The sequence below is a fragment of the Carassius gibelio genome, chromosome A20 (assembly GCF_023724105.1).
Source record: "Carassius gibelio isolate Cgi1373 ecotype wild population from Czech Republic chromosome A20, carGib1.2-hapl.c, whole genome shotgun sequence".
Lineage (NCBI taxonomy): Eukaryota > Metazoa > Chordata > Actinopteri > Cypriniformes > Cyprinidae > Carassius > Carassius gibelio.
The window spans coordinates 14,320,376-14,334,521 of record NC_068390.1 but is presented as its reverse complement, the minus strand read 5'-3'; the positions used below and the strand labels follow the sequence as shown (position 1 = coordinate 14,334,521).

The 14,146-nt window shown below is 35.3% G+C and overlaps 1 protein-coding gene across 2 annotated transcripts in view; it reads right to left on the bottom strand.

Annotated features, from left to right (window-relative positions):
• The window catches only part of LOC127938573 (circadian locomoter output cycles protein kaput-like), a 55,325-nt gene that overhangs the window by 22,088 nt on the left and 19,091 nt on the right, over positions 1–14,146 (bottom strand). For both annotated transcript variants that reach the window (XM_052535284.1, XM_052535283.1), the window contains 3 exons: positions 4,483–4,544; positions 3,404–3,634; positions 2,481–2,573 (listed from right to left, as the gene is read on the bottom strand). In XM_052535284.1, the coding sequence (XP_052391244.1) occupies positions 2,481–2,500 (20 nt within the window). In that variant the 5' untranslated portion in view covers positions 2,501–2,573; positions 3,404–3,634; positions 4,483–4,544. The remainder of the gene's footprint in view (positions 1–2,480; positions 2,574–3,403; positions 3,635–4,482; positions 4,545–14,146) is intronic.

Sequence of the window (14,146 nt, the reverse complement as noted above, 5' to 3'; positions counted from 1 at the left end):
ATATATATATATATATATATATATAAAATATATTAAATGTAATACCCTCATGAGGTTCCAAACCTGTAAAACTTATTTTCTTATGTTGAACACAAAATAATATCTTTCTTGAAAAATAGCCCCATGTTTTTGTCCATACAAGAAAAGTCCAACATTGACTTTTGGACGCCAATTAATTTTACTTCATGGACAAATGAATTCAAACATTTGTCAAAATATATTTTTAGTGCTCCACAAAATAAAAAAAAATAGGTATGATATAATGTACGTCTGTAAGCAATGAATACGCAATTCTCAATAAAGCTTAAGTGTCCCACTTCATCTGTATTCAATCTAATTGTAAGCTTTATTTTTTAAGCAGCTCAGAACTGTTCAACACACATTTGACCTAGATTTGCTCAATGAAATGTTTATCAGTGAAACTCAGACATGTGGACTTGAGACTCCTGACTTCAACCTCAAGTCACAATGTTGACGTCTTATTGCTTGGCAACCATTATATTTAAGACTAACATTTGCCAGTTTTGACAATTTGTTTTAAATACTGAACTTCCCCCAAGTTGCTGTCAGACAGTGTTTGGAAAGAGTCAAATATGTGTGCGGGGGGGAAAAATCAGATATGACATTTCCAAACATCATTAACTACATCAGACATCCAAAAGAACATAGTCAATGTCTGAACAAACAAGAAAAGATGTGTGATAACTTCATAATTCTGGAATGTACAGCAACGAGCCTAATGGATATTTTGCAAGTAGCGCTGAGACTAAGTTTTGAGGATTTAGCTAAATTTAAATCTCATATGTGTTTCTCCACTGACATTGTTTTACTTGATACGATTGTTTTGACTTGAAGATTTGAGCATATTTTAATACTTAAACCTGACATGAAACAAAATAATTTTCCACCATAACTACAAATTAATGCCAGTTAAAACCAAAGAGCCTTGACTAACAAACTGTGACACGTCCTGAAGTCAGCCGGAAATGTAGACATTTCCGTTACAACAAACAACAAAGGTAATTAAAGATGATAGATGTCAGTGCATGGTGAAGTGTAAATGTATCTGTTTTCACTTTGGCTTAACTGTACAGCAGATAAGACCAGTCTCATCCCTTCAGGAGGCGAGGATGAAAGTGCATAATTGCTTAGCACATTATATTTAAAAAGTAATTACAAACTTGGTTTGAACTTCAACTAAAAGTGCTATTATGAAAATTAAAGATTTACCATATTTAAAAAAAGTATTAAGAGTTCAAACGAGGCACGTTTTTGTATCCTTCTCAGTTCTGAGATGAGAAATGAAAAAGAATCTTTAATTATGAAAGAAAAAAAGTCATATCCAATAATACTGTTTTTCTGATAGCGGGTAATATACAGTACGTAATAAACTACATACAGTTTATTTAATATGCAATTATTTCCTGCAACCGCCTATACTTTAGATTTTTATTAATAGTTCTATGATAATTACATGAATATTTAATATAGACACTAGTAGATGGGAAAAGAAAAACAAGTACTTCTAACCCCACATCAGAGCTTCATTCTCACATGCAGACTTTTTTTTTTTTTTTTTACTCAAATCGATACAAACTGTCCGTTGTAGAAAAACACAGAAGTTATTCTGACAACACAAAGAATGCAATGCAGCATAAAGTACTGTAAAACAGTACTATAATGGATATTCAGAAATTTTTACTAATTAAAATGACATTGAAATGCATTAGAAATCAGCCTTTGTTCTGTCTAGCTATGTTGAACTGTGTCCTAAAGGGCCACGTAGAGCTCATGCACATGAGAGGATGTGCGGCTCTTAAAAAAGATAAAGAATTCACTGAATAAGGTAAGAGAATACAGACTGTGCAAGCACCATATGGTCCCTGTTTTCGACCGTAGGTGCCATCTCCAGTTACTTCACCTAGAAACCTTTGAGAGAGGAAAATGGAGCTGCTAACTCTATTCAGCGTGGTAATAATTCAGAGATTAGCATGAAAAAATTCCACAATGGCCCAAGCTCACTGTCACTCAACAGGCCAGACCAATCAGAGAGCAGCCGGGTGCACTGAGGCTGGCCAGAGAGGGCATGCTTCATGTCCTTCCATTCACTGCAGTCACTACAGCAACTGGCCATGGGTGTGTTACATTTGCATGTTAAAGGGAAGGAAAGCTGTTTACGAACACAGATATTAAGATTGTTTATGATCCATCCGTCTCAGCTGCGATGCTTTCTGTGCATCTGCTGTAACTGTAACCATGGCAACGGTGTCGGGCAAAGGATGCTGTCATAAGGGTGTTGATTCCAAATCAACTCGGAATATAATTGAACAACAACAACAACTAAAAACTGTAATATGGAGATTTTTATTATTCATTTTCATCGTTGCGCTTGTGCTTTTCTAATAAGTGCTGGAGATTGTGGCTATTTTTAACAGAATCCATTCTACTCGGGACAGTTCGGGGTCTACCGAGAAACTTACCGGTCTATGCTGGAGGTCATTTTTGTAGTGTGTTCAGGGTCGCAGTTGTACAGAGGGGCCCTTTAAGCGTGAGGTAGACATTTGTACATTAACCTGGGTAATAAGATGGAGAAAAAGAAAGAAAAAACACACAACAGCATTTATTTCATGCGATTTAAATTAGGCATGCTCTAAAAAAAAAAACTAACAACTAAATATTATATGAATAAAACAATAATTCTACTTTACAAATCTACTGGTGTATTAGGGTTGTGATGATAAATCTAAAAAGTAAATATAATATAATAAATCTAAAATATAATAAAATAAATAAATAAATGTAGAATAATGGATAATGGAGCTTTTTTTATTATTTCTTTTTTTAAATAAAGATAAAAACAGTAGAATACCGATATACATGAAATACATATTGCATTAGGGGTGCTCCGATCATGATCGGCCGATCGTTATGCGCATTTCGTCAGTAAAGCCGGTTCTCTAATCATTTTCAGCGTTTTTTGGCGCATCTTCTCAGTTAACAACGGCTCTGTGTAGTAACAGCTGCTCTATGTGAAATCACGCACCTGATGGAATTAACCGCTGATTAGAGAACCAGCTTTACTGACGAGATGCGCATAACGATCGGCCGATCATGATCGGAGCACCCCTATATTGCATGGCATTTTTCAGGTATATAACAGCAGTATCAAAGTAAACAATCAGAATTTAAAAACTTAACCATAAGATCTATTTTGTTGCATTTAGATGGCAAGGATTAAATTTAAAGGTCTAATACTCTGATACACACATTTTTGTTCCATTTGTTTTGACATCCACTGTAGTTACAATAATGCCCCGCTGCTGAAATTATTAAATTAAAATGAAACAATGATGCATGAGGAATAAATACAGTAACTCACTAATTCATTCAAATATAAACTTACCCCCAGGCCTTGAGGAAGAGGAGAGGAGCTTGCCACAGGATTTATAGAATGAGGACAATTGTTGGTCAAGACAGAAGGTGTGTGTGAATATTAATGTTTTTGTGTGCAGGGTCAATCAATCAGAGAACTCTGAGGTCAAAGTAGAAAAGCCTGCAGTGGGTCCCTGTGGGGTGTATGTGCTTTCATCCGGGTGTGAGACTGGAGGCACCACATGTTAGCACTAGCCACCTCCTAAAAAACACAGAAACACAGAAACAATGATTACTTTCATTTATAAGTATGTTTAATATATACTCCTTAAGTAATTTTAACTTAACTTTGCAAAGCCTGACATATAAAATAAAAGTCAAAAAAATAAATAATAATAATAATAATAATAAATAAGATTAGAAAAATTACTAATTAAAAAAAGAAAAAGAGTTTTTGTGATCCAGATATTATGATATAGGAAAATATGGAGATTATACTTGAGGGTGAAAAATACCTCAATTTTATGTGAATTTTATAACAGAGCAAAATTATGCAATTTTGTGCAAATGCTGATGTAAGATGAAATGTAATGCAAATCAAGGTGATTTTTGTAGAATAGCAGACAACTTGCATAAAATACATATAAATATCAGTTGCCCCATTAATATGTCTTAGTAAGATGATATTTAAATACTCAAAATTCTATAATTGTAGGCTTGTTGTATCATATTTTATACTCGCATTTTAACATGATTAAAAAAACTAAACAAAAAACATTATGTAGCTATGTATAATCAAGTAGACTTAAGCTGCTTCAGTCCAGTAAGTGATCATTTGAAATACTGCTAAAAATATAAGTTATTCTTACATTAGTCAGTAAATATTTAACAACAGAAAGACACATACAACATGACCAGAGGTTTTAGAAATGTACTGTACTGCATAAACTACCAATCAGATGACAGAAGACATGCAGTAGATTGTGTACAACAGGTTTTGATTATGTTAATAATAGAGAGGCCTTAGAAATTTGTGTATCAAATATTGTAGTGATTTTTAGGACAACTGAATTGTAATGTATGAAATAATTTGGGAAGTAATAAACTCACTCATTTCATTATTTCTGTAATAGCAGCAATACTCCTGAACCACTGTAAATCTGCTCTTAAATCTGAAACAAACAGAAACAGAAATTAGTCACATAAAAAGCTGGCTGCAGAGAAAACGCTTCAATTACATAAGAGCAAATAATAATATATGATCTTAACTGGTACTAAGGAGATTATAACCAAATGAAAATAAAACAAAAATACCTGAATTCATAAAAGTGTTCAGGTTTCAAGATAAAAAACATCACTTTGACCTAGTAAGCCTGAGAAGGGTCATGACCTTAGAGACCCTAAGGTCATCTTAGTAAACAATCTGTAAAGAAAAAAAAAAAACACTCTGCTATACCCAAAATGATGGCTTAACATTTTATCCTAGAACTAAAATTTCTGTCCATCCAAAAATAAACTATTCAGCCTACTACTAGATCTTTTACAAGGCCGCAGATGCTGTGATGTACTGCCAAGTCTGATAGATGACCTGGCAAGACTTTCCCCAAAGATAAGCATTTAGCACTGTAAAACCAGGACCGAAGTTCAGCTGTCTATAAGAACAGGACATCAACTTAAAAATAAAACCTGTGCCATAATTTACTCGCCCTCCCCCTCATTTTATATCTGTGACCTTTTCTTTTGTGGGACATAAAAGAAGGTATTTTGTTATGTTTGAACGGTTTTCATCTACATAATGAAAGTCAATGGGATCCAAATCAACAGTCTGGCCCCCTTTACATTTAGTTTTATTGTTTTTCAAAATGTTGTGCTTCACAGAAGAAAGAAGTCTGCGTATATTTATAGTGTTGTTTTGTATTAAATGTGTGCTTTGGGTGTTTGCATGAAAAAAATAAAATAATTTATTTGACATATTTCTAGTGGGAGTAATAAAAAAATATGCTATAAAATAAATAGAATTTATGGGCATCTCCATTCATGTAGGAGTGTGTGCATAAATAAATAAAGTAATTAATTAATTATTAATTTATTAATTAATTTTATTACATCATTAAAATAAGAATAGGCACTCTACGGGAAAACACCCAGCAAGAAGCGGTAAGAGTGAGCTGTTGTACTCTGACAAGTTGCAAGGCATGTCCAAGGAAGTGCACGTGTCATAAAGGCTTATCTATATATAGCAGTGGTGGTGTGGTATTGCCTTTACTCATATTAGCTTTCCATGTTCCAACAGGAAGACTGCAATGATCATTGAGCACCTTCTGAATAGAGATGACAGCATCCGGTTCTTTTCATCAAAGCAAGTTAGAAAGCTAAAAAATGTGATGTTTACATACAAATTTACACAACTTCACAAACAAGGGTAGCTGCTTTCACCCACTTTGGTCCTTTAAAATGCATGCAATCATGATAAAAGTTACCGGTAGGTCAAAGTGTGTGTGCTTATCAAGATTACTACTAACTCAGCTCACAGTCAGTCTATTGTGTTTTGATTAATACCCTCAAATATTTAACATTTAGGCTGTTTCTATGCATGGTTTGATTATCTGGTCTGAACCACAGTTTGATTTCATCCGATTTCCCTTGCGGATCTCATTTTACATTGAACTATTTAGGTCCAAACTCTTGATATTTCTATTTTTATCATCACTAAGACTTCGAGCAGCAGCTGATAATCACTGTAACTAGTTAACAACTCAGAATCAGAAGAGAGCAGATTCACTGTTTTTGAAGTATGGTTATCCATATAAAAACGAGTGTTTTGATTTTGATTTTATTTTGATTTGAAAATATAATTATATAGAAGCCTCACCAAGCTATCTGGGATCGCTATACCAGAATTCACACGAACCTCACATATAAGATTTAATACGAAGCATATTGTAAAATAAGTGAAATAGAAAATTAAAAAATAAAAATACAACAACGTGACACCAACTTTTTTTTTTTTTTGTCATACTTCAGAGAAAAGCCTTCAGTCATTCACAAACCACCTGCACTCATTAGCACTCATAAAATACAGCCTAATGGTAGAACACATTGGGCCCTATTTTAACGATCTGAAACGCAAGTGTCAAAGCGCGAAGCGCAAGTAACTTTGTGGGCGGGTCTCGGCGCTGTTGCTATTTTCCCGGCGGGATAAATGGCTCTTGCGCCCGGCGCAAATCTAAAGTGGGTTGGTCTGAAGCAGCTTCATTATTCATAGGTGTGGTTTGGGCGTAACGTGAAATAAACCAATCAGAGCGTCATCCAACATTCCCTTTAAAAGCAGGTGCGCAAGTTCCATTATGGATTGCTATTATTATGGCGTATTTACCAGGTGCACGCCAGGAGCGGTTCACAGCCGAGGAGACTGATGTTCTTGTAAGAGCAGTGAAAGACAGAGAAGTTGTGTTGTATGGGGATGGGAGAAACCCACCCAAAATAGCGTCGGTTAAACAGGCGTGGGAGGAAATAGCCACAATTGTTTCATCGATTTTTTTTTTCCTGGTTCTTGACGGACAAACCAATTTGTCAGATGTCCTTATACATATATGACCTCAAACAGGTCTGATCCTTAATTACTACAATTAGCCTGAATAATTTGTAAGCTAGATTTATGCCTATTTTTTCACATCTTCGTGGCACACCACAATGATTTCCGTCATCTCATGTGTTAATATTTTTTTTAAGTGTAACAATTTATGATTTGCAAAAATAACTGTTGCATCTGTGTATATTACATGAACAAAGTGTATGCGCGTTGTGCACGCTATACATTATGGTCAAGCATGCGCCCTTAAAATAGCATAATGAACAACGCGCAACGCGCCACTGACTTTAGACTAGGTTTTTTCTGGTCAGTGGCGCAATTGTTTAATGGAACATCAAAATAGCACCAGGGATTGTTTGCGCCGGAACACGCCTCCTTTTTTGCGCTGAACCGCCCAGGGAGCGCAAGTTCATTCGCTAGTTTAGCGACGTGCTTCTGTGGAGGGAAAAGCACGCTTTGCGCGGGTGCAAAATAGGAATGACACATGCGTCGGTGTACAAAGTCAATTGCGCTGGGTGCAAGATAGGGCCCATTAAGCTCTTTGTCATCCTGCCAGAAACAGTTGGTCGTTTTTGCTTACAAGCTTGTACTTCATGGGCATTTCAATGGTCTATAAAAATAAGAAATGATAACAGCCAGGAGATTAGCTGATAGGTCATGCTAGCTTCTAGCATTAGGCTAACACATGATTTGAGCAACAGTTCTGGCACCAGCTCATTCTCATATGACATCCACACATGAAAGATTGTACAACGGAAGCTTAAAGGGACAGTTGACAAAAATGAAAAGTCTGTCATCATTTACTGACCCTCAAGTTGTTCTAAACCTGCTTGAGCTTCGTTCTTCTGTTGAACATTAAATGAAACATTCTGAAGAATGTGTTACAGTTTGCAGTTTCTAGAATGCAGTTTCTTGTCCACATTGACTGCCATAGTATGGAGAAAAAAAATGGAAATCGGGGTACTATCCCTTTACAAACATTTTGATTTTGAATCTTATTTTGACTGCAGTTTCACCTTTTTCTTCAAATAGAACAAAATACATCTTTTTTTTTAACACTTATTAAAATGGACGTTAAACAACATCTATATTCAGAATACAGCCACATTATTTGTTTAAACAATTTTATATTGTGGCAATTGCTTCCCATAGTACCTTTTTGATGCATTGTGGGAACATGCAGATTTGGTTTCACATGAAATATCAGTTAAATATGTATCTAAAACATTGTTTATGTAACTTTTAACACACATTATTTTCAAAATACAGGATACATATATGCAAAGATTTTATGAAATATTGGTATTTAAAGTTTATTTCAACTAATGTAAAGTCGAGGTGTGAAGACCAGATAAAAACAACTGTGCTAAGGATGGTTATGATGGAAATCTAGTTTTCACATTCTTAATTTTACCATGAGTGTCTTGTCACATGTCTGGACCTCAGGTCACGCCACGCTGCACACCAGCTATGTACAGTACCCCTACTGATCACTACATGTGACTACTGACCCAGACAACACACACAAAGAAAATATACAACACATCAACACAGCTCAGACTCAACTCAACTCAGCCACTTCTGCAACACTGAGGACAAAGAAAGAGAATGCCGCCACAAACAGCTGCAAACAAGCACCAAGACAGACACAATAAATGAACAGAATCTTAAATTAAGAGAGGGTAAATGAAGGGAGACAAAACTGTAAAAAAAAAATCAGTGACATTTACGGTAAAACACCGCCAGTTGTGGTTGCAGAACTTTACCGTTAAAAATATGGCAGCAACATTTTAGGTTTTACAGACGTAAAAAAAAAAAAAAAAAAAAGCATATTTCATTCACTGATGTAATCATAATAAACCAACTAATATCTATTTTGAACCATTGTAATGCACTGATAACTATCAAAAACAGGTGGTGAGGAGAAAGTCACATGAGAGCTGAAGTATATATATATATATATATATATATATATATATATATATATATATATATATATATATATATATATATATATATATATATATATATATATATATATATATAATTCTGGGAGTGTCAATTAGGGATCGGCCATATATGGCATGTGATTGTCATGCGCATTTCGTCAGTAAAGCCAGTAAGCTACACAATATCATGTTCACTATCGAAGGTGATTCATCTGCGATAATGAACGTGATATTGCGTAGCTTGTCAGTGATCTATGGCTCTGTCTGTTAAATGCCATTCCATTTGAAAGCAGGTGATGGCGATTTACCGCTAATCAGGTAACTGGCTTTACTAACGAAATGCGTGTGACAATCGCATGTAGGGCTGTGACGGTGGTTGATTTTTACCACCGCGGTAGTCATGTACCAACAACCGCCGGTGGCACGGTGTTGATAAAAAAAAAATAAAAAATGATATATATATATATTTATCTATCTATGCATAAATATATTAGTGTCAAAATTTGCTCGTTAAAGAAGGCGATAACTTTTTTTAATTTTAACGTATTCAAAATATTTAACGTAGGAGCAGGGATGACCACCCAGTGCTTCTGTCTCTTTTTCTTCATGACAAGAAGTGAATTTATTCAGTCGCAGAATGACTGAAGAGGAGACACTCGCTCCACTTCACTTTATTATCAGGTGCAAGTTAAGCGAGCGCGGACGGTCCTGTGCTCAAAGTCGCCGGTGCGTGCTTCCTTTGTGCATATCCTTTCATATCAAACTGCGAAATAAACTATGTGCAAGTAGTATCGTGGTCAGTTAAATAAATATCAAAGAAACAATGCAGTTAAACAAGAAAGTAGCCTAAATAAGAAAGTTAAATACACCCTGTCTAACGAATGCGAGCGACGCAGCTCGACAAAATACTCATAACCAGTGATGCTACACTGAATGCAGCACAACACAACATGATAAATCCCCTGACGTACGGACACAGAGTTCAAATGTCCTGACAGACATTTGACACTAGACAGACAGACTAAACCTGTCGCAACGCAGTGGTGTTGCGTCCGGTTTACTTTTCCGTCACCAAGCAAGCTCAGTAACTCCTCATCTGCACACGCTCTCTTTGAAATAGAAATCGTTGCCATATTTCTTGTTACCATCTTTTATTTGATCGCTGTCTCGTTTGTATTTGGCCAGTTTGGAGAAAGCCTCACCAAACCTGACCAGCCAGCGTTTGCGATCACAAGAACTTGTGCAAACGCTGATGGGTGACATGAATACAGAATACTCCAGATCGCTGATGTGGTATTTGCTTTCCCAACAAGATCCATCGCCCAACACTAAATTAATTTGCTGAATGCATAAAATGTATTTTCCTGCGCTCAAATCTGTCAATCTAAAGGAAACGCTGTGTTTGAGGTAATTTGTTAATTACTATAGACTTAGAATTTGCAACTATTACAGTTATTACACTTATATACAAAACTTTGTATTATGCTTTGTGACGTCACGTGCCTTACCGCCGGTGGCAGTAGACAACCGCGGTAGCAACTGACCACCGCGGTGACGCGGTCGTCAGGGCAAGCGTCACAGCCCTAATCGCATGCGATATATCGCCCATCCCTAGTGTCAATTTACATTTTTTCACTGTAAATTATACAATGACTTTCTTTTTCACTTCCATAAACCATAATTTTCACAGTATTTTACTTAATAAAATTAATAAAAGCCAATTAACAGGTTTTACATTCTTAGTGTTTTACTGTTAAAATTACAATAATTTTTTACAGTGACATTTCTATTAAATATACGTAATAAACATACACTACCACACTACCATTCAAAAGTCTGGGGTCAGTAAAATGTTTTTTAATCAAAAGTGACAGCAGAAAAGACATTTCTAATGTTACAAAATATTTCAAATTAATTATGTTTTAACTTTTTATTAATTAAAGAAACCTAAAAAAATAAATAAAAATGTATCGTAGTTTACACACAAAACTCTTAATAAATCTAGATATCAGTAGCACACAGATTGCTATGCTACCAAAAGCATTAAAAACACCCCTGTAAAACATCAAAAGGAATTTATAGGAAATCCGTCGGGATTTTAAAACACCTACGGCTCCTCCTGCAATTTCCTTTGACTGTCCAAAAACAAAACAAAATTCCAATACAATACAAGTCTGATAAAATCACACAATAAACAATAAGATAGGAATTGAAAATAAACACACACCCCCAGTTTAAACAATAATAATACTGTATTTTTCTTTATAAACTTTGAATAAACAAAAAAGGATCTAAATGGGAATTCTGTTAAAGGATTTAAACAAAAAAATTAAATTTTCTAGCACATACTCCAAAATATTATTATTAGAGTATTATGAGCAGCAATACAGTAAATTATCCTTGTAGAATAACAAAAGGAATTGAAAGGAAATATGCCAGGATTATTCTTTTAGCTGTCCTGGGGTGAGACACAATTCCCAAATAATACAAGTAGGGTTTGTACTCTACAAAGATTACACAATATCCTGGACTCGAAGAATAAAAAGGATCCTGTGGCAATTTAAGTTCATCCAGGGCTATCATTTTGGATTTCAATGGAATCACTTAGGATTAAAACTTCTGGCAGGAATACTCAAAATAGTATTCAGGACTGTTTGACAAGTAACAAAAAAAAAATCCTGTCAGATTTCACTGAAATTCCTTTTGATGTTCTTGATGTTGCGCACTGAAGATTTTCTGGCTTTTAGATGCTTTCCAGATATCCAGACAGAGTAACAATATTACTTGAGTGTTAGATCTACAAGGAAAAAGAACTGCTTCACTACAAGGAGCTGTAGAGAAGAGGAATCCTCTGACACAGAGCAATAAATAATCCTCAACACATTTCTAAATACAACACCAGGAATCCCAAGGAATTCTCGGAAATAGGAGGAAACATAAAAACAAATTGAAATAGAAGGTGGGGGAAAAGGGCATATGTGTAGAGAGAGAGGTGACAGAGGAGTGGAAAGGGAGGACAGAGTCAAATATTTTCAGTTCACTGAGACATGGAGTCAATTTGGCAAAAGATTTGACAAAAAAGCAAGGCATGAAAAGCCTTGAAGAAGGGTTCGACAGCGAAAAAAAGGATAAGAAGGCATTCAATGAGGAAAAAAAAATTGAGGGGGAGGATGGTGAAAAAGAATAAAATGAGACATAAAAGCAAAAGAGTGAAAGAAAGAGGAAGGCAGTCCCCAGCATTTCCTGTAGAGTGGTTGTGGCATTAACAGTAGGCTGAGCAATGGTTTTGTAACTGTGGTGTCAGTACATGCTTCACTGACATGCTGACCCAGTGACCTACTTTTGCTTCCCTCGCTCACTCGTTCTCTCTTCCACTGCGACTTAATCACAGCTCAACAGGCAGCCGCAGCTGCAGCCAATCACGCGGCGGATTGAGCCACCACACGCTCGCTTTCAGCAAATCAGGAGCAGCTCACCACAAACTAATGGCAGCCAACAACACGCCGAGGAAGAAATAAAAGGTGTTTTCAGCCAATCAAACACAGAGTCTACAAACTCTCAACTACTCAACCACAAACATGATATAGCGTCAAAGAGTATAAGACCAAGAAGGGAAGGAAAACATGAGAAACAGCAGAAGGAAACAAGCTAACAAAACCAAATCTTTCAAACTTCTTCTCTTGCAGAGAGTGACACTTAACTTTTCAGCCAAAACAGATCTGCCTAAAGCACTATGTTAAAAACAGATAACAAGCACATGACAAACAAACAAATTCTTCCTCCGCTCTCTCGCCACACTCAAACAAATGAGGTTTCTTTCTCACACACACCCACAACTACCCTTAGGTGCTCGGCACGCAATAGCATGGCCTGTTTCTAGAATATTTTCACAGTTGCCCATATCTTGAATTGTATTAGTACAAAACAACAGTCACAGATGGACGATATATAACTGTGAAAAAAGCATATTAGGATTCCACTGCACTGTCATCTGCCCTTTTTGACTCTCAAGGGGACCTATTGTGTCGTTCCAAACCTGTTAGCTTTGTTTCTTGTGTAAAACACAAAAGGAGATATTTATACACATCCAAGCTGCTCATATTCCATTCCATGTTCGCCAGTCATTTTTAATGTACTGTAAAAATGTAGGGTTGTGCTGAAATAATTGTACTGTATTTCTATACACACACACACACATATATATTGTTTATTTATATATATATATATATATATATATATATATATATATATATATATATATATATATATATATATATATATATAATTACAGTAATATGTTGTTAATAAAATAAAATATAAAAAAATACATGAAAAAAATATTTTACATTTAATTTAAACTTATAAAAATATATTAAAAATTTTGTAAACTTGTACAATATTTTACTTTTTAATTAAAAATACTTTTACACATACTTTTACACATTCCTGTAGCTCAAAGCATTGCACTGCCAATGTCAAGATCGAGAGTTCTGGTCATGAATGCATGAACTGATAAAATGTATAGTCTCCTAAAAGAGTGTTACAAAAACAAACACTTCAGGTTTTAGAGTGTCACTAAAAAGACTCGAGTTAACGACCCTCGTAGATTGACGAGTATAAATCCTTCAAGCTCACTTAAAACTTGTTTACATATTTTGATCATTAATGCACAATAGACCAAATGGCACTGAAAAAAAAAGAGAAAATAACTCAAGAAAAAGTGAATGATAAAGCTCAAGAGATGTCGCATGATTCTGAATACACAGACAAAACAAAACAAAAAATATTCCAAATGCATAAAAACTATGCAAATGTGATGCCCAATGACATGTATTGCAATGTGTATTAGAAGACAGTATCAGTCTTTTTTCACGGAAGAAATACAGTCATACATGTTTGTAAAACATTTTTAATTGAGTGATTCCTAATCAGTCAAATAATTTTTCTATAAACTCTCTGAAAAATGCCTCACTGCAACACAAAGTTAAGTCTCCCACCCACATCACTCGCTGTATCCTTACAGTCTCACGGTTAACCAAACATGGCTTTTGCTGTTCTCTTCCAATCCACATTCAACTTTTTCCACCACAGAGTCTGATTTGCATTTTTAATAAATTCATGCAAGGTGCCTACACATTCTCACTCTCTTTTTTCCTCTTCTCTCCCTCAGATCGAGTTTCTACAGGCTTTGTGCGCGCGCGTGTGTTTTCTCAGATGTAGGTCAGTAAAGCTC